The following is a 21,901-nucleotide window of genomic DNA, read 5'->3' as shown; positions in this document are numbered from 1 at the left end:
TCCGTCTCCTCTCCTTTCTTTATCAAGCCAATCCAGATTCTAGTCTTGGCTTTGTGTTGCTCTTATCCTTTTTTAGACTGAAAGCCATGTGCCACTCACTCCCACTCTCCCTCTGCCTCTTTCTTCATCTTTCGCCCCCTCTCCTGCCCACTCAATCCCTTTCACCTCTTCTCCACTCTCTATTCCCTACGTTTCTGTGATATTTGTATTATGTGCTTGCATGTTTGCCAGCTTTTGTGTCTGTCTGACATGTATGTGCCTGTGTGTGTATTTTGAGATTTTGCCAAATCTAGCCTACATATTTTTTATTTTGTCTAAAATAAATGTAAAACTTGTACGGCTTTGTTAGTGTTTGTATGTCTGTATGTTGTTGTGTCTAGCCAGATAGTGAATCAGTCATATGAAATACTCTTTTTATGACCATGTCTTAAATAAAGAGATTAGATTGTGTTCTTACATTAACTGTTCATGCACACTCTTACACCAGTGACGTTGTCAGGTGGAGAGGCACAGTCACCAGTTATATTGTTAGAGGAAGTGTTGGAATGTCAGTAACAACACAGAGGCAGAAACAGGATAATTGTATTTAATCAATTGATCAATACTTATTTGTACGTTTTTCATAGAAAGCATTCTCTCCTTGCATTTTTGCCTACCCTCTGATATACTGCTTCATATAAACTATCTATTATCTGCTTTCTGTAACCTCTGTGGACTTGCAGGGAAGAGCATCACAGATCAATAGTATTGTATGGTGATGGTGTGGGAAGATGGTTTTGTGGTTGCTGTATAGTTCTACAAACCTGTTCAATTAGGAGCAGGTTTGCCTCATGGCCTCTGTGTTTAGTGTATTTGCTAAGATGATTTGTATATTTACTTTTGACGTAAACCCTCTTGAATTGGCCTCATCATGACAAGGAAGAAGTATCAATATGCACCGCTTGTAAATAGTTTCAAATAAAATTCTCTGCTAAATGAATGAAACAAAAAAAACAAAAAAAAGATGGGCAAAGGGGAAATAACGAGGATCTGTTTTTACACCAAACTGCTATGCAAAGATGCTTCAGCTACTGTGACCCACTTCCAGTCGACCTGATGCTAGTAGCCAGAGTAGCGTAGCTTGAGCATGTTTGTAGTCTGGCTATGTCAGACTCAATGCATGCAGTATGAATTGAGCCAGCGAGTGAGGAGGGAGGGTGAGTCTATCTGTAAAATAGAGAAGCACGGTGCAGGGACAGTACTTCATTATGTATTATCACTTAATCCTCTCTCAGTAAAATGTTTCCTGAATGCAAACAGGTATGCAGTTCAGCAGCTTTATTGAGTCCATGTAGTCTCATGTATGATCACTAACCACAGACCAGAAGCAAGATCATTACACCCTAAAGACGTCATAAATGTAGCACAACGAAAGCACTTTATTTAAATTGTCTTGTTCTACTCTGCTCACTTTAGCAGTGTTCCAGTGCCTGTTAAAGAGACAGACATCACTTCTGAAAGGCTAGAGAAAATGTCACCCTTGGAGTTATGATGTAACAGGGACTATCCACCTACATCACCATACCATGGTGGCTAGTTGACTGACTGAGCATAACACAAAAGCATTGCTTGCATGCAGGGGCCTGTAGTATACACACATTCCACCAAACACATGTTGGTAGAATTCTGAGTTGGAGGCGAGAGAGGAGGGAGAGGGAGATATACAATGAATCACTCTCCCAGCAGAGAGAATAGAAGCAACATACTAGAGTGGAAACCAGTAGTCTGTGTAATTACAGTATGATCTTACTGCCAGTACCTTGGAACTATTTGCTTCTTTGCCTGAAAAGATGAATGAAGGTGAATAAAGATGAAGACACAATACCTTGTTAAAATACCAGTCCTAGTGGTTAACCAGCCTAATGCGCGTAAGCTTGACTTTGGGAACAACATCAATCCCATTGATGGGTGTTCTAGTACAGCCACGGTTTTGTCTGTACTGTAGTGTGTTGGTATAAGTAGGGGCTTGCAATGAGAGGTTATGCATCGTTCCGTGCCGGAATGCTATGTTCTTTTGCTAACTAGTTTTTGGATATTTCTTTTGGGGGGGGGGGTATGTCATACTGAACTCTGAGGACTCTGTAACAGTTTTACACTGCATGCATCGTCAGACATAATACACTTAATGTAGTTTGTTAGGCACTGGGTCTACGGTACAGGTTAGCCAAGTAAACGCATTAGATTTCAACAGAATTACTTAACCTTTTTAACCTTTCAACCTTTGGCAGAGTAAAGTAAAAGAAAAGAGAAGGACATCAGACATCTGACGTCAGTAAACTTCATGATGATCAGCTGTACTTCCAGTAATACACAAAAACGACTGTACAAGTGTATTCCCCCAATTGACAACAGCAGCTGCACAAAGCAGCTTCACAATAGGCTTTCTCCCCAGGGAAATGGATAGATGGCCTTGAGAGAGATAGAGATGGAGGGATGCTCTGGGGTTAAGACATGCGCTGATGAGTACCATCCATTACGCTGTAGAGAAACCAGCTCAGCTCCGTCTCACTAGAGGTCACTGCAGTGACTGCCCAGACATGGAGCTGACAACCAGGTTTATTGGAGGATGGCAGCGGAGGTCACTATGCAATCTGCGAAGGTTGGATCTGGGATGAGATGTGGTGGGATGTGTTTGAAAGAGCTATGATAAAGCCTGGCCAAACTAAGAAGACAGATCAACAAGGGCAAGGCTGTGAGAGAGATGGAGAGAGAAAGAAAGATGGATAAAGACACAGAGACTAAGTAGACAGAAAGTGGGAGAGGTAGAGAGGCAAAAGACAGCAAAGAAAGTTTGAAAAAGATTAAGATCAAAGTTTACCTCATGTCTCTCACACCATTCCTGCTCAGTACAATCCATTAAACTTCGCCTGATAGTTTCTAGACAAACACATCACATAGGTTTTGTGACCGAGAGGCTGAGAAAGACGGTAAGACTGCTCAAAATGTATCATCCTCTTGGCCTAACCAATTTTCTAGGAAACTGACCTCAAATAAGGTTTCAATTTTTTTTGAAATTTTTAAGTCTTTTCAAAATGGATATAATGCATATTTTAATATCTAGAACAGTGTATTCAAGCAACTTCCGTCACTTAAATAACATTTGAAAGTGCTTAAATTCCTTTTTTACCGAATTTTTTACTTTATTTTTTACTTCACCACCCAAAATATGTCAGGTTGCGCAACAAAAATATTTGTTAATATATATTTATTTTCCTTCTATTTATTTTAAGTGTTTTTTTTAATTTTTTACAAGTATCCCTTAGAGCAGTGGTTCCCAACCCTGTTCCTCAGGGACACACTGTTTTTGATGCTTCCCTGCTCCAACACACGCGATTCAAATTAATGGTGATAAGCAGGCTTCTACAAACTTGGATAACGACTCATTCATTTGAATCAGGTGTGTTGAAGCAGGGAAACATCTAAACATCCAGGACAGGGGGTCCCTGAGGACCAGGGTTGGGAACCCCTGCCTTAGAGCAGGGGTCTCCATCCCTTTAGGTTTTAGCTCCAACACTAATCTAGCACACCTGATTCTTATAATTAGCTGGTTGATCAGGTAACTAGTGTAGAATCAGGTCAAATTAGTGTAGTTGGAGCAAAAACCAACAGGCAGGTAGCTCTCCAGGAACAGGGTTGGAGACCCCTTTCTTAGAGTGTCTACAGTCCCTAACACATTATTTTGAGTTGTTGTTTTGTATTTATAACAATTTAAGATCATTTCATCCAAGTGGCCAGGTATTTAGAATCTTTAGTGTCCGATTTTACATTTAAAGACAGAAACATTATTCAACAAATCTACAAATGAATGGATTCAATACAACAGATATTCACATCATATATATCAACCATTTGTTCATTTGAACCTATTATTTATTGGTTGAATTTAATGTTTTACATAGTTGCACCACCTGACGATTATCAGTTGTGCCACCTGACAACATTAGTAATGAGAGAAAATATGCTGAATATTATTTTATTTATTTTTTAAATACAATTGTTTTTAACAGTTTGTATTAAAGGTCCCATGACATTAATTGTTCACTTTATGAGGTTGTTTAACATTCAAATGAGTTCCCCTAGCCTGCCTTTGGTCCCCCAGTGGCTAGAACATTTCTATAGGTGTAAACCAAGCCCTGGGTATTATTTTCCGCCTTTTAGAAAATTAAAGCTGAAACACTTTCACGTTTTAAAAATGCTGGTTTTATGATGTCATAAGAGCGAAGGTTACCCTCCCTTTCTCTGCTTTACCCACACAAAGAATTTGGCCCACCAATGAGAAAATGAGCTACGACCATGCAAACGCAATATTGGCTTTCCTCGAGACATCATGGCTCGCAAACGACCGAAGCATGGCAGTTTGCCCCGCCTCTTTCTTCCTCATAGCATTTAAAGCTGCAGACACAGAAACAGCATGTCATGAGGAAAACTCATTGTGGGACTGCTCGTAGTGGCTTTAATTCTGCACCAAGGCTGAATTTCGGGAAAGAAACTTCAGATACAGTATTAGGGGACCACTAAGGCCTATATAAAAGCATCCAAAAACAGCATGTCATGGGATCTTTAAAGTAAAAGTAGTAAATTGATCAAAAACAGGATATATCACTTGAGATCACATGTGAATCTAGCCTTGGGTGGAGCTGGAGCCCCCCCCAAAAAGTTTCATTAGCCCCCCCAAAAAACATATATATTTTTAATTTCTTAATTTTTCTTTCATATTTTAAATCAAAATGTGTTAATTTCTCTTTCTAAAACCCACGAGAGGACACTATTTAAAAGGGTATTTTCAAAACTTTCTTTAGGGGGAACAAGCCCCCAGACCCCCCCCCCCAGTTTTGCTGGGTCATAAGAAAAATAAATATCTAAAATATCTTTCATCTTTAGTTACCAAACAATATGTGCATCACACAAAAGCTTAACTTTAAGTTAAACATGACATCACAGGATTCTACAGTATGCAGCAGTAGCATCTCTTCCTGCAATCGAGTTTGCAACAAAAACAAAATTAAGCTCACCTTCAAACACTTTCTGCACTGGCGATGTAAAATCAAGTTTTGCCTGCTTAACAAGTGTTGCTGAGGTGTTATCTATTGATGCCAAAGTAAATTTCTAGTCTGTGCAAACTTTCATGGCGTTTAAAACCCTTTCTTATTCTGATGAATATGGATCACTCAAAAGTGTTCGTCGATGCTGCCTTGTGAGGTGCTTCAATAGGTTACTTGTGTTAGCCGCAGCGGCGGATCGTTTTTTTTCTCCAGGACATAGCTTGCACTTGACGTTAATGTTCTTGTCAACCTGTGACAAAAAGGTAAAGTACTTGGAATATTTCCATTTTGTAAAACAGCTAGAGCTACTTGCTTCCGCCGAGTCTGAAATCTTCCACTTCAAACCGCTAGAGCCCGCGCTTATGCAGCAAAAACTCGCGTCTCCCGTGCAACTGCACTACAGCTAATGATTTTAAAGAGGCAGCGTTCACTTTTACCCTAAAACGAAACATTTAGATTTAAATTCAATATTGATTTATACAGAACTGTTTGACTAATTTACAGTAGGTATGTAACGCAAGTACATTACAAGTAACTGTAATTACATTTCCTAAAAATGAACATTAATCCCTTACTTTACTTTTTCAGTGGATAAGTAATTTTACTTAGTAACTACTTAGTAACGCGTTACACCCAACATTGGTTGTGGCCCTCCTCCCCACGGGGTTCAGGAAAAGTTTGATTTTCCAGCTACGGCAGCTAGCTCTGTTACAGGAGTGGTAAAGGAATTGGCTAAGGCAAAATGTACGAGAGTCTGGTTAGGACCAGGCTACGTTCGACACAGACCCCCAGACAGACCCCAACCCCTCGCCCCTCGGCTTGAAGCAATGGCCCCGGTGGATGTAGGTGGTATTGCATTTACAGTTAAGCACCCAGCTCTTCCGGTCGTTTTTATTCTATTAACTACAGTCAACATTTACAAAACTATCTCCCCCAATAATTTGTGTTCAATTCTCGAACCTGGCTAATACTACTAGATTTTTCATATCATTTTTTTTCCTGAATTTTGGGTAAGCCAGCACCCCATTTAATTGCTTACGTCAAGAAAAGTTGCCTGGAAACGTTTTTGGGTTACGAACATGGTACGAGCACAAAAGGGAACATCAGCAAACCTGAGCTGAATGCATAGAGTTAAAAAAGTGAAAAGTGCTCAGTGGCGCAGTGAGGCCATAGAGTTAATATAACTAGAGTAAGTTACTTTTGTCTTCCAAGATGGCGTCCCCATTCATTTCTATGAAAAGTGCTCAGTGGCCCAGTGAGGCAAGCGAGAGCAGGAGACTGGACATCTTTCCACTTCCGTGTCTTCCAGTCTAGCTTTAAACAGTGGCTCTTTTTTTCCCTAGCTCCGAGACCTCGTGCACTCTTGCAACTAGCTGTACATGTCATACTTTGCAACAACCAGTCGCGAGCATAGATTTATATGGTTACGAGCGTGTGAGTTAAGGCATCGCAGTTGCAGAATCTATGGGCAGAATGGGGTACAAGTCCGATAAGAATCAGACACATGATGCAAACTTAATGGAAATGTATTCTGTCACTGTATAGTATTCCTTTCACTTGTTTTTTTAGAAATAGGCTATAGGGCTAAAGACAGGGCTATTCTAGATGGAACTCATCACATATGTTGTTTTTTTTCTTTGTGATATGAGTAGGATTTCCAACGCATTGTATCGGATGAAATAAACTGTTAACATGAACAGCTCTGTCGTTGTTCTCGCCAGGAAAAGAAAGCTTAATAGTTATTTTGGTAACCAAAATCTTCCATAATGCAGACTTACCATAGCTTAGTGTCAACTTTTTATTCAAACGAAATGCCACGAAATTCACACTGCCTTCAATTTCACATCAATGTCGAAATGTGGATATAACGTCTATTAACGGATATAATGTGATCTAACAAGACGTGTTAATAATGTAATAAATAAAAGCTTGACAAGTGTGTCTAAAATATATTTTATTGAACATTTGCCTTTGAAAGGAGCATATTAACATAACTATATACAAGACATAAGTGGGGATGAAAGTGTCACTCACAATGGACCTTCATTCTCCCACAAAAGCAGTCTGGCTTAATGATACCATTTCAAAAAAGAAACAAAGTGTGTGTTTGTAGCCTACATACATCAATAAAAGCTTCTGAGTGTTGTTGTGGTGATACCCAACCTAATGTAGCATAACTATAAAAATATTATTGTTATCAGTTAAAGTATTAATCTTCGTCTTTGCTCCAGATAGACATGTCAACAATCTATGCTCACGCTTAACATAATATAATATTTGCCATCATGTCTATATTTTTATCTGTTTTAAAATAACGTGAATAAACTATATTAACCACATTTAATGTATGTGTGACATCCATTTGCTAAACTTGCTAGAACAGGGCAGGCAACTCAAGCCATTTCTCCCTTTGCTCATTCAACTTAAGTCTATGGCTCATTCAGCTCCATGTAAATTGGCTGTCGGCCAATGTGAACTTTTGTGCTTGTGCCCTGTTAGTTTTCGCGAGCACATTTGCAGGCAACTCTTATTGATGTAAGCAAATAAATGGGGTGCTAGTTTACCCATTTCGGATTTGTTTCAAACTTAGCAAAAATCTGGAAAAATTATTTGTATTAGTATACATGTGCAAGCTGTTACCTCATACTTTGCGTCAACCAGTCGCAAGCTTTAACCATTTTGTAATGAACGCTATTATGCTAATGGTATGACAAAAGTAATTATAGCAATATAGCTGCAAGCAGCAATGGTGGATTCCTCCTTCAAAATTGTAAAATGTTGTAAAATTGACATAATAGATAGTTACACTGGGATTAACCAGAAGACGTCACTGTAATTTCTGTCAGAATTTTTAAAAAGTGTTTATACCTCTGACTGGATTCAAACCCACCACCCTTCACATATCAGCACCGCGTCTCATCCTACTAAGCCATTAACAGACTTAGACAGTAGATTATTACGTTTTTGTATCAGAAAATATGACATTTCTCCAATGGCACCCATTGTCAGATTTGGTTGAAGTTCAAACAGCTGTAATTTAGTCCTATTTATATATGGGACATAAAAACGGGACAACGGGATGACTGGGTTGCTGCTGTAAAGAATAGCTTACTCGTAGTGCTTTAAAAAGGTTGCTTCGGGTGCCATAACTTGTCATGTAAGGGAATTTCAAATCATGTCTAGCATCAGTGGCGATTTTTCCTGGCTTAGGTTCCTGAAATGAATTTGCGCAACAGGCTGAACAATCAATATACTTCATTTGAGCTAATTTGGTTGTGAATCTGACACTACCATGCGTAGACTACAAGTAGATAGCTACTGTTGTAAACCTGGCTTGTTTTGCAGTGGTTTACACAGTCTCGCTAAACAGATGATCGGATTGTTGTTATGGGCTCAAATAAACACTCGTTGCTATGTTTTACCACCGGAAGATTGACCGGAAGACTAGAAAAAACGATCTGTCAAAAAAAAAAAATATTTTCCCTTCAACTGGTTTTGAACTTACAACCCTTCATTTACCAGCACAGCATCTCATCCAATTGAGCCATTGCCAGATCTGGAGTCTTCCATGTTCAATCATCAACTCGATAATAAAATAAGATGTTTCTCCAATGGCAAGCATTGTTAGATTTGGTCCAAGCTCAAACAGCTGTGATTCAATCATATTTTCACATATCAAGGTGAAACTTTGCAGGGTACTTCAGGGTGGTGTCATCTTAAAGCCTATTAGGTTTGAAAAACCATCATTCAAAATGAAAACCGGAGGATTTATCGGAAGACTAGAAACCGTTTTGTCAGAATAAAAAAACTATGCTTCTGACTGGTTTTGAACCTACAACCCTTTGCTTACCAGCACAACATCTCAGCCAATTGAGCCATTCCCAGGCATGGAATACACAAAGTTCAATAACTGGATAATAAAGAAAGCTGTTTCTCCAATGGCAAGCATTGTCAGATTTCGTCCAAATTCAAACAGCTGTAATTCAGTCATATTTTGACACATCAAGGTTAAACTTTGCATGGTACTTCAGAGGCATATCACCTTAAAGCCATGTATAAACACATATGTATACGTGTATAAGCAGCTGAGAATCAAACTGGCAACCTTCAGATTACTAGCCCTATTCCCTAACCGCTCAGCCACCTGACTCCCACACCAACTGTTGAGATTGTATGAATAGAAAGGGCAGAGTATTAGCTTTGGTCAGCTTTGGGACAAAGTTTAATGTGACCAGAGAGTCGGCTGCTGTCCTGTCACAGGCTATTCTCGCAAAGAGTTGAATATGAGCTCTGCCCTAGCCCAGTTGCCCACATGACTATTGTTAGTTGTGCATTGACTGAGAGTCTGGAAAGAGATCAACTCAAGAAGAGTTTCATTATCTTATGGAAAGTTAATAATCAGCCCTTAGTAATCATATAATCTCAGCGGTTGGTGTTTAGCAGAGAGGCTAGAGACAATGACTTGTAACCTTATGCTCATGAGTTCAAACCCCCATTCAGCCTATTGTTGTTGGCCAAACACAAAGTAGTTTTGCTCTCTTGTTGTCCAAGTCTCGATCTTCTACAGTGTACATCTTTATAATATTTTCCTCCGGTAGGAGGGAACCTATTGTTATTGTTGGTATTCTTATTAGGGTTCCTCCGGTAGGAGGCAACCTATTGTTATTGTTGGTATTCTTATTATTAGGGTTCCTCCAGTAGGAGTATTATTATTATTCCTTTTCTCCTTGCGCCAAAATATCTCAACATGGTATTGGTAACTAATTTTCTTATTTGGCACAGTGATACTACATCTGAGTGGGTACCCCCACGCCAACTATGGGCCACATCAAACCATAGGGGGCGCCACAGGAAACGCCCAAAAGTCAAATTTTCAAAGTGATAGCATTTCCACCCCATTGCTCCAATTCTTCTGAAACTTGGTGTTCATGCCTTATTTCTCATGGCGAACAAAAAAGCCTCAAGGACCCATAAGGTCCGCCTGATTTTTTTTCCTGTACAGTGATAATTTGGGAAAACCTTCAAAATGCCTCTTCTCTTGAACCAAAGGTCTAATTAACTTGAGATTTTGTACAGATATGTATCATTGACGTATTTAAAAACGTTACTTATAGCAATTGAATAAAATACAAAATGGCTGAAAGGGGTGTATTTATATATATTTCCACATTGCCTCAATATGTTTGTGTCACTACATCAAATGTCATGCATGCAGCAAGTTTTGTGTGAATCCATAAAGATATCACGAGACAAAGGAATCCCTTAATAAAGGCAAACAAATCTATAGTTATTGGCCAAAACACATTTTTGCTTCCTGCAGCCACACCCAGTGATCACATGACACCAAATTGTGTGGTTATCCTCAAAAGAGGGTTCCGAGTCATCATACTAAGTTAGGTGTTGATATCTCAAAGATTAGCTGAGATATGACCCAACTTCTTGCTTGGTGTCTTTGCTGCCGGATTTGATTGGCTATACCGGACAAACAGTGTTGAAAATCAAAAATCCATTCGAAATTTATATTGAGGGTTGCTGTGACAATGATGTGTGCCAATTCTTGGGAAGATTTGACAACAATTGAAGGAGGAGAAGTGAAAATTCAAAATGGCGGAACTTTGTCAGTTCACACCACAACGATGGCATTAACAATAAGCTAGTAACAGTAAGCAACACTCATCATCATTATAATAGTAACATAGGTATAAGCTTAATTGAGCTTGCTTTGCCGAGCTAGAACAACGATGGAGCCAGATATTCAAGTTGACAGTTTTTTTAATCCAACACAATACTTAAGCAGTCAAACTAAAAACACAAAGCAAAAAGAACGTGTAGGCCCTGCACGTACAATACTACAGTATTGATTTTCATAAAGTTCACATGTATCTGCTTCTTGATCGGACTTGTACCACATTCTGACAGTTTTCTGCAATGCCTTAGCTTCTTAGCCTTTAGTGATTTGTCGTTCGTGAACGATTCGTTCATTGTGAATTAATCCTTACAAGGACTCGGGAGTAACGATTCCTCTCAAAGAGTGCTTCGTTCATTTTCTCGTGGCCGTGCATCGGGACTGTTGCATAGGCTCGTCCAAGTAAACAGAAATGATTCGTTCATTTCCAGACTCGGTCTTCGGGTACGAGTCTTTGGATCATTTTTCATGTGACCTGCATAGGCTCTGTACTGGTAGCTAGAGGAAACTAACAATTCGTTCATTTCCCAACTCGGTCTTTCTACGAGTCTTTGGATCATTTTTCACGTGACCTGCATAGGCTCTGTACTAGTAGCTGGAGGAAAAAAAACGATTAGTTCATTTCCCGACCCGTCTTTCTACAAGTCTTGATCATTTTTCACTTTTTTCATTGGAATTGTTAGGTTTTTTTTTAGGGGCCAAGCAGCAGCAAAGCTGCAGGTTATGGAGGATTATAGGGGGCAAAACTAAATAAATAAATACTTGGGTAAATAAATAATTGTATAACACAAAGCTTAAATAAATGACTAATGATATAATGAAATGCAGAATTGACATACAAAATATATAAATTACAAATTAAATAAGACTAAATATATAAATATTACATGTATTTGTGTGTATGTATATATATATTTACGTTTTAATGTGTTAACATTTATTTATACTTAAATTAATTAATGTATCCTTATATTTATTTATTTATCCTTACATTTATCCACGGTGTTATGGAACGCCGAGTTAGTCAAAATTAAATCAATAAATAAATAGGTAAATGAATAGATAAATACATACATAAATACAGCTATGAAATAAACTCTGAAAAAAAAGATGGTAATAAATATATAAATATAACATTATATAATTATATAGCTGAATCCATTTACCGACATCAATAAATAAATTCATTTATTTAAAAATGACGTTTTTGTAAAGACAACATATATTTAATTCATGGGACTTTTATTTCCCAATGCCACACATTTATTTATTTTTTGAGACTTTTACGCACCACATTTTTTTCCACATGTATTTCCACACCACATTTATTTCCACTCCACATTTATTTCAGTGCTGTATTTATTTCACATCTCACATGCAAACGAGAGGGAAGTGGTTATCGTCAGACCAACGCAGCAGATAGCTATGCTACCTGTATGGGGGTGACAGTGGCATCGCACTGCCGAAAAGCATACAATGTAGACAAACTTTGCCCATAATGTCTGTGTCGTCTCTGCCTTTGTATGGGAGTGATGGCGGTGACTTAGTAGCCACGTGTGGGCACTTGATCTTTGATAGCTATGAGGTTGCGCTGAAGTTACCTTTATAAACATGGCTTTCGCTCGTGTGACGTGGAACTCGTCTGCAAAGCTAACAATCACTGCCAACACTATGTCTTCCTAGGTGGTATGTTGGCTATCACCGGTCTCGAAGTCGGCAACTGTAGGCCAAGTGGCTGGCTATCCGGCTAGCTAGCTGACAAAATAATAAAGGACGACATCAGTGTGGCCATTTCAGCTAGAGCTAGCTACTGTAGAGCTAGTAGTGTTGTGCTGTATTGGCACATATGAACAGCCGTTTTGTCACTGAATGGTCATTAAAACGAGTCCAGTGGTAGTGGTTTGATTTAATATTGAATAATTCCATAAACCTGTACCTAATATCTGGGTTTGGTTATTGTGTACCGTGTTGAATGGGTCTTGGTCTTGACACGTCTTGGTTAGTTACAACTTTAAATTGCCAATAATAACAAAGCGTTAAGAAACTTGACATCAATTTGAAGCAGTAGCCTACTGTAAATCCAAAGGTATGGGTAATGTCTGGAATGGTCTGGCTTTACTTCAGGTCTCGTCTCACTAAATGGTAATGCATGGCATAATGGTGAGGCTAGATCGTTATAATCAGGTGCCTTATCGACCTAGTTATCCACATAATAGCAGAGCGATGTAGCGGTGGTGGCAGTGATTGTCTTCTTTGTTGCTAGCTGTGTTAGCTAACATTACCTGGCACTTATCACCCCCCACTACCTGTACATCTTGCACACGAACAGTGCTCGATAAGTCTCAAACTATTTAAGACTTCAATATCTATGTTCTGTAGAGCACTTATCCGCCCAAGTACCTCTACAAAATCTACTATCTGTGCCAAAATAATATATCCTGACAAGCCATGCCGTTCGGCAGTGCGATTCCACTGTCACCCCCATACAGGTAGCATAGCTATCTGCTGCGTTGGTCTGACGATAACCACGCCCCTCTCGTTTGCATGTGAGATTTGAAATAAATACAGCACAGAAATAAATGTAGTGTGGAAATAAATGTGGCGTGGAAATACATGTGGAAATAAATGTGGCGTGTTAAAGTCCCATGAAATAAATAAATGTTGTCTTTACAAAAACGTCATTTTGAAATAAATAAATGTATTCATTTGTTGATGTCGGTAAATGGATTCAGCTATGTAATTATATAATGCTATATTTATATATTTACTGCCATCTTTTTTTTATTTCAGAATTTATTCCATAGCCATATTTATTTATGTATGTATTTATCTATTTATTTACCTATTTATTTATTGATTTAATTTTGACTAACTCGGCGTTCCATACGGTGTAACTTGCTGCAGCAAAATAAATCCGTTGTCCGTCGTTGCCAAGTCAGCGGGCGGGTTAAAGCCTCTGATTGGTGGTTCAACTTGAATCGACTGCTTTTGACTCATTCAAGATGGCAGCACCTAGTGCGGATTCAATGAATGAAATATTGCACGCTACAGTGGTCGAAATGTTGTCGGTACCTAAAGAGATGGAGGCATCTGCCAATTAACTTTTTTTTTTACATCATATTGAGAGCTTTGCTGAAATTATAGCAATGATATCGACGGCCCTGACTGACACACACATCAATGAAAATGTGTTCACGATCCTTGGCGAGCTGGTACAGCATAGGGGTGGGCAAATCAATCTCAAGACCGATAGTATCGATACTAACGTTAGTATCAGTACCCTATTGATGGATACTGGCGTGATAAGATCGATACTTAAGTTTCATTTTCTGTTCTCTACATTCAGTACACAATTCCCTTTACATCATAGTGGTTGTAACTTTTGCAAACACCGTCTAACTTCGCTCAAGCTCACTTTGCCCCCCCCCCCCCCCTTCTAGGCTGTGAGTTGTTGCCGGCGTGTACATGCAGTAACACGACTCAGCGACGCACACACTAACAGTATTTTTGACAAAACTCTTTGTCCTGTGTTTTATTATGATCATAATCATGAACAAGTAATTAAAGGAAAAATCATTAAATGGTCATGAAAATTTACATTTAAAATTTAAATGTTGCATTCACTTGCATTGCGCCCTCCACACGAAAGTAGATAAACTGCTTTTCTAAGTAAAAAGTAATATTGCAAATCAGCAATATTGGTATTGGCAGGTGCAGCTGCAGAGTGAGCCAATAGAGGATCCCAGTCTTGATCAAAGAGAGCTTGATCGACAGGTTGAGCCTGCGTGGTGTGTAACACTGTTCATTCACCAATCAGAGGTTTAAGCCAACCCCCTGACGCAGACAACACCATTTATTTTGCTGCAGCAAGTTACACCGTGGATAAATGTAAGGATAAATAAATAAATGTGAATACATTAAAACGTAAATATATATATATATATATATACATGTAACATTTATATATTTAGTTTCTCATTTAATTTGTAATTTATATATTTTGAATGTCAATTAAGCATTTCATTATAAAATTAGTCTTTTATTTAAGCTTTGTGTTATATAATTATTTATTTATCAGATATTAAGTATTTATGTATTTGGTTTTGGATCCTATAATCCTCCATAGCAGGTGTGTTGAAGGTGTGTTTACGCCCATAACTTTTGAACCTTAAGACCGTTTTTCTTAAGTGAGGTATCATTGGATTCCATAGATGCAGACGATTCGACTGAACCTTGTGACGTTATTGTCGTCCAGAAGGTTTTTCCGTCATTTGTATTTTAAGAAAAACCTACTTTTTTGAACTCCCCCTATACCGTTGCTCCGATTTTCATGAATTGTAACAGATCATCTTCAGACCATGCCTACAAAAAATATTTTATTATCTGGATTATCTGTTTAGTGAAGCCAAGTATGCCACAGTAGCTGTCTAGCAGTATAATCATAATTGTCACGATAATGTTTTTCTCAGGGTATTTATACTCAAGAAGAGTTAGATTTATTTGTGCTTTGTAAATATAATGCTGCTACATCTAGCCAGCGCATTGGATTTCTCGCATCATAACTTCTGAACAGTTTGACACCAAATCAGTAAATATATGGAGAGTGGACTCTTCTGATTCTTTGTGGCATACCAAGTCGTAAAATATAACACTTTCCCACGTCGGCCATTTTTTATTTTGTCCTAAAATTATATATTTACTGAACGCATTGGCTTATCATTTCAAAACTCGGTATACGTCTTTTGCACAATGCCATTTGAGGTCATCCAAACGTTTCGGGGTAGCGCCACCGGGTTGCCAAAAAGTATAATGCAATTTTTTCAAAGTAAATATTTTTCACTTTTAAGCAAAGTTTTGCTTTGCTTCTTTAGCTACTTAATTTCCCTCTTTTGTGCTCTTGACCCCTTCATTGCTGCTTGCAGCTATATTTAGTTAGTGTATTTTCCACAACTAGGGTTCCCTTGAGTGCCACAAACAGAGTTGTTAACAGTTCTGGAGATTGGCATCATTTCAATAATAATGATAAGACTTTATTTTTATAGCACATTTAATACAAGAATTGCAGCTCAATGTGCTTTATATAAAATCAATACAAATATTATAAATAATAAAAGTCATAAACCCCTTCTCAACACAGGTCGCAGTTTCATCATATAAATAAAAATGTTAATGTTATAAAGCTCAGGCCTTTTTTTCTTTTTTTTTTGAGCAGTCCAGAACTCAAGTCTGAGCTCAAGCCTTTTGCAGAGCAATCCAAAACCTGTGTTGCTCAAGCCTTTTGATTCAAATCCAAAACACACAATCTCAGACCTTTAGAGCAGTCCAGAACCTATGTTGCTCAAGCCTTTTGATTACAAGCCGCAGTCTTTGCGATATCTCGAGCCACAGTCTTTGCGGTTTGCCAATATAAATAAAATGTGACAAAACACAGGCCGCAAGCTTTATGGGAATCCAAAAACATAATCAATAAAAACAATAATACAAGTCAAAACACAAGCCGCAGTCTTTGCGGGAATCCCAAAAATCCCAAAATGTATAAGAACATCACAAATAAAAAATAAAAGGATTTGTCACAGATGTTTGTCCCATGTGTTGTGCACATGTAGTTTCCTCATGTGACACCTGTGATTAACTTCAGGAATGGAGTATGGAACGGTGCATCTGTAGAGTATTGAGACTCGTCCACATTTCCTATGCCGCTGATGTCACTATCCCCGCCGGCCCCCTCAGCTTCTTGCAGCTTGGGACCTGCTGTACTCCATTAGCCTCATTGTTCTGCCCTAAATGAGATGGGGCCATTCTCTTTTCTGCTTTTCTTTTCACCTACTTAATTTTTCCCCTTCTCCTTTTTGTGAGTCATGCCCACAGAGGGTTTACAGGAAGTTGTGTGGCAGGCACTAAGGAAATGAGGTGGCAGAATGGAGTGAGCTGCTGTGAGTCAGTTGGCCAAGGCCTATGCCAACCGTGTCCTCAGACATCCACTCCCACCCCTGAAACGTGCACTTGGCCTACTCAGCCTCATTAACAGATGTATGTAAAAGCACAGTATTGATTGGTGTAGGTAAGGGCTCTTAATTTTCCCCCAAAGCTTTTTAAATCTGTGCAGCCAAGTGCTTTGTAGTCCTCTACAGAGGAAAAGGAGGATGTGATGCCAAACCTGTTTAACCAGATGTTATTTTACCATGCAGAAGCCTATGTTAGCTAAGCTTGCTTTAGCTGCATTGTAGTCATACAAAAATAAATTCATGTATCTCTGCCTCCACCCCTTACTTTATGAAATTAGCTGTTATGCCAGAGGGGCTGCATGGCAAACGATCCCACTGTTAGCCAGGGTTCTGTCACAAACTGAAAAACCGTCTGGGACCCATGTGTCCTGTCACTGAAAACAGACGACGGTGCTTCTGTTCTGCTCAAATATGTAAACAGCAGGACTCACCACATCGCCATGATACGAAGCAAACCCTCACTCCCTCTCTAAACTTCTCTCATATTCTGTCTATACTCCCCCCCACCTCCCTCTTCTTCCTCTCTCCAGATGCTTCATGCTCTCCCCACCCTCCCTGGCTCGCACTTCGTTCACACCACACTCCCTCCCTTTCTCTTTCTCTCTTCACCATTTCAGTTCAACACAGGCCTGAGGCTTTTAAACTTGTTTTAGAGTGCCTTTTTGGGTGTGTTTGGGTAGAGAGATAGAGTGGACCGAACGCTAAATGCTTTGACGGTTTCAAGTCGTCATTGCTTGAACAGATGCTGGAACAAACGGAACCTGCAAGCCCTTATACTTGACACGGGTTGGGCCCCGAAACCCGATGCTTATAGGTACCTATATGACCGGTATGTAGACTACTGAACCGAATCAGAACGCAGATTTCGGTGCCTCATTTTGTGACACTTAAATGCCTGAGCTGGCGATTACAATATTTGCTCTCTGGCGCTTCGAAACGGACCCAAGAAGCAATATCACAGCACATGATAAATTATAGCCTACTGCCTTCATGTGGTGTCAGAATAATCAGCAAAATAATCGGCAAAACTCAAAATTCTCAGTCGGGGAAAAAAATCCAGATCAAGTCGGAACATCGAAAGTCAAAGAACATGACAGACAACAGTGCTTGTATAAAGCCGTTCTTGTTATCCTTCATTTTGTGGCTCATTTTTTATTTTTTAAGTATCGGTTTAGGCACTGGAAATGGCTTAAAAGTATCGATTTGGCACCGGTATCGTAAAAACCCAAAAGATACCCAACCCTACTCATACCCCATCACAACCCCGCTCTCCTTCTCTCATAGTGTCCATCTTTCTGTTTCTGTCCCTTTCTCTCCCTATGTTTTTCCATCTGGAAAGCTTCAGAGAGAGAGCAAGATAGAGAGGTGAGAGACAGCCAGAAGTCTGGCTGAGGCGGCAGTTGAGTTGAGGAAGTACAGCCTATGATACAATCTTCTTTTAGTGGTGAAGGAAGTATGGCCAGGCAGTGAGCAAACGGTCTGTGATTGCAGTCAGTGTCCCACTTTCTTTCTCTTCCTCTTGTGACCCTTTCCCCCCTCCTTGTCTACAGGGCAGTGATGCCGGGCATGGTGATGTTTCGACGGCGGTGGTCAGTCGGCAGTGATGACCTAGTGCTGCCCGCCCTCTTTCTGTTTGTGCTGCACTGTGTATGGTGAGTGTTTGCGTGCTTCGCCGTCTCTTTCCTGACTTTTAGGTTGTGTCTCCAAAACTTCTTTGTGTGTTCCTTGTAGATCTAAAGTTATCTCTGACCAGCCCCCCTCCTCTCCTTTTCTACACCAGGTTGGTGGTTCTGTCTGTGGTTCTGTTTGGCCTACCCTATGGTTCTGACCAGTCCTGCTCGGTCACTCTGGTGGACCATGGGCGTGGCTACTTGGGCATCCTGGTCAGCTGTCTGATCTGTGAGAGCGCCATCATGTGGCTGAGCATGAGGGGCAGCATCCTGTACACGCAACCTAGAGAGGCTGTGCAGTATGTACTGTACATACGACTAGGTAGGACGTTACATGCACTTGCTCTGTGTGCTTCTATAAAACCCATTAAAGAGGAATTGACAGAGCTGTGTTTGTGTTCATGGGATCTACAGTGTCTGACAAATTGAATATAAAATTACATTGATACAAAAATGCATCAATGTATCTCTCTCTCCCTCTCTCTCTCCCCTCTGTCCAACCCCTTAAATCTCAAACTCTCTCTCCTTTGCTTTTTTAGCAATCCTGCTTGTGGAGTTGGTGTATGCCGTGGTTGGGATTGCCTGGCTAGTTCAGTACTACCAACCATGCTCCGATGTAACTGCCAAAAACCTGGCTCTTGGTGAGACACAAAGAATTTTGTAGATTCACCCGAAAAAGTGAATGTTAAGCTTTTGAAAAGAAAAGATACGGTTTGAAGATAAGACTGACTAATTATTTGGGAAGAGATATCCAAGGGCAGGTGTTTTTCTGTAGTTGCTAAGCTGTTAACAGTTTCTCCTTTCCTCCCCTCTCCCTAGGCATTGTGGTGTGTAACTGGCTGGTCATCTTCAGCATGTGCTTTACCCTCATGTGCACCTTCGATCCAACTGGACGAACATTCGTCAAGCTGAAAGCCACCCGCCGTCGCCAACGCAACCTCACCACATACACACTCAGGTACCCACAGACAAACACACACGCTAAAGGGCTAACACACACTTGCATTATGTTAATAATTTACATTTAGTCATTTACAGGGACAGAGAGTGAGAGAGTGAGAGAGGGTGAGATATAACCCTCTTTCTCTGCCTTCCTCTTAGGTAATGTGTGTGTGTTTGTGACAATCTCTGTGTTCCTCTCTCAGACACAGACTGGAAGAGGGGCAGGCAAGCAGTTGGAGCAGGAGACTCAAATTCTTCATGTGCTGTACCAGAGCCCAGGACACACAATCTGTGAGTATTACACGCACACACTGGTTTCTTTTAGTCTGTTAAACTACACTGCATTTCTACTGTTAGTTGCTCACCTCTCGTAACTGCAGGGCGCCCAATAGGGGCCAGACATGGTAGAGGTTGATGTAGATCTCTTCTCCTGACAGGACGCCTACTCAGAGGTGGCCAGCCTGTTTGCTGAGTTCTTCAGGGACCTGGACATTGTGCCTAGTGACATCATTGCTGGACTGGTTCTGCTCCGCCAGAGGCAGAGGTCCAAGAGGTCGGCCATCTTGGACCAGGTAGGAGCTGTGTGTGTTTGTGAAAGGGAAAAGGAGACATATAAGTATGCCTTGACTGTCTGTTAAATAAAATGTGTTGTTTTCCCCTTAGGCCAACAATGATATTTTAGCCTTCTTATCTGGAATGCCTGTCACCCGCAACACCAGATACCTGGACCTTAAAAACTCGGTAAATGAGTCTGTGTTTTTCTTTTTGTATACTGTAAAGTCTATGATAAGGAGCAAATGTGTGTTTCATTTTGTGTTTAATTGTGTGTGTGTGGCTCCCAGACTGAGATGGCCATGTATAAGGAGGTGTGTTACTACATGCTGTTTGCCCTGGCTGCGTATGGCTGGCCAATGTACTTGATGAGGAAGCCAGCCTGTGGACTTTGTCGTCTAGCCAGCTCCTGCCCGTAAGTCTGTCCCTGCCTTCTTCCCCCCTCCCATCCCTCCTTCCCCCCATCTGTCTTCCAGCCAGGCCTCCTTTCATCCCACCATCATTTTATCCCTCCCTCCCTCCCTCCCAATAAGCCACATGACAAACAAACATGCGTGTAACAAACAGCACGCAAGCACAAACATGCATTAATGCGCAGACAAACAATGGCCCCACATAGCCCTCTTGACTATTAATAAGGATGTATTTAAACTCCATGTACCACATCCCACCCCCCCACCCCTACCCCAGATGTACGTCTGTGTCAGGCTCCCGTCTGTCCCAGTCAGTCACAGTGGAGGAGGACAACTGTTGCGGTTGCAATGTCCTGGCCATTCGACGTCACTTCCTGGACAGAGAGCTCAAACAGGTCCACATTGTCTACACTTCTTGCCACGACGCGGTGAGTAAACTTGTGATTGGTTTGTTTCAAACAGTGGTCAGGGGTTCGGCGGGGACTAACTGGTACTTTCAAATGACATCTTGAACTGCCTGTTGATTGTTCCTATTCTTTAAAGATGCTGTAAAGTGGAATTGAAAAAAGTTCATCACACCACAGAAGATTGTGTTTTTAACTACCCATCCAAATTTGAATGAAAAAAAAACACAGACAAGTATGTTAAATTAGGCTTTGAAATTGTGACAAAATCAGCAGTCTTCTGTGCTTGCGATTGGGGGGGCGTGTTGCCTGAAAGAGCTGAAGCTCCGCCCCCTCAAATTTATTGAATTTAGCAACAACAGCTAAATCAATTGCAGATATTTGAACAGACCTACCTGCAGTCTCTGAGTGTTTTATTTGTTAATTACTTTGTCTTTGCATCGTACCAGCTGAATAACAGAATGCAACCTAACGTAGATGTGTCGCTGTGACGTAGATAGGTTGTGGTTATATGGCTGTGTAACTATACACAGTTAACCATAAAATGTATTTTCTGACTAATTTGTAAAGCAGATCAGTGCTGTGTGGCAGTGCAGACACTAAGTTTCGATCCATAAAACCTGAATGTGTGTGTGTGGGAGAGAGAGATAGAGTGAACATGGCTGAATGATATCACCCCCTTACACTTCTTTCTTTCTCTCTCTCTATCGGTCTCTTCCTGTCTGTCTTTGGACAAAAGGTCTATGAGACGCCATTTTTTGTGGCAGTGGATCATGGAAAAAAGAAGGTTGTCATCAGTATCAGAGGTACTCTGTCTCCCAAGGTGAGCATTAGGAAAGTGTGTGCATTTATGTGTGTCTCTTTCATGGAATGACCAATACAACAGACAGATCCAAGTCATCACACAGACATCTAACTGTGTTCCATGCATGCACAGTGCAGTGATGTAACCTACAGCACACAGAAGTCCAATTACTCTGTTTGATGGCAGTTTATGTCTGTCTCGGCCACCCACTGCCCCCTTGCATACTCACTAAACATTGTCAAAAGACACTTTCTTTTTCTCTGTCTCTCTGACACTCACGCTCTTTTTTAATTAAGCAATAAGGTAGGCCTACGAGAGGCAGTACTTTAACTTTATTATTTAC

At 40.2% G+C, this 21,901-nt stretch overlaps 1 protein-coding gene across 1 annotated transcript in view; it reads left to right on the top strand.

The window, feature by feature from the left end:
* dagla (diacylglycerol lipase, alpha) overlaps positions 1 to 21,901 on the top strand; it is a 73,029-nt gene that overhangs the window by 26,925 nt on the left and 24,203 nt on the right. Inside the window, 10 exon segments of the mRNA XM_084682135.1 lie at positions 18,323 to 18,424; positions 18,553 to 18,764; positions 18,982 to 19,083; positions 19,262 to 19,400; positions 19,588 to 19,675; positions 19,822 to 19,956; positions 20,048 to 20,125; positions 20,227 to 20,351; positions 20,627 to 20,777; positions 21,493 to 21,576. Of these exon segments, the coding sequence (XP_084538261.1) occupies positions 18,330 to 18,424; positions 18,553 to 18,764; positions 18,982 to 19,083; positions 19,262 to 19,400; positions 19,588 to 19,675; positions 19,822 to 19,956; positions 20,048 to 20,125; positions 20,227 to 20,351; positions 20,627 to 20,777; positions 21,493 to 21,576 (1,209 nt within the window). The 5' untranslated portion in view covers positions 18,323 to 18,329.

This window comes from Hypomesus nipponensis, chromosome 19 (assembly GCF_054491055.1).
Source record: "Hypomesus nipponensis isolate SF chromosome 19, ASM5449105v1, whole genome shotgun sequence".
Taxonomy (NCBI): Eukaryota; Metazoa; Chordata; class Actinopteri; order Osmeriformes; family Osmeridae; genus Hypomesus; species Hypomesus nipponensis.
This window is presented reverse-complemented; position numbering and strand designations above follow the sequence as displayed.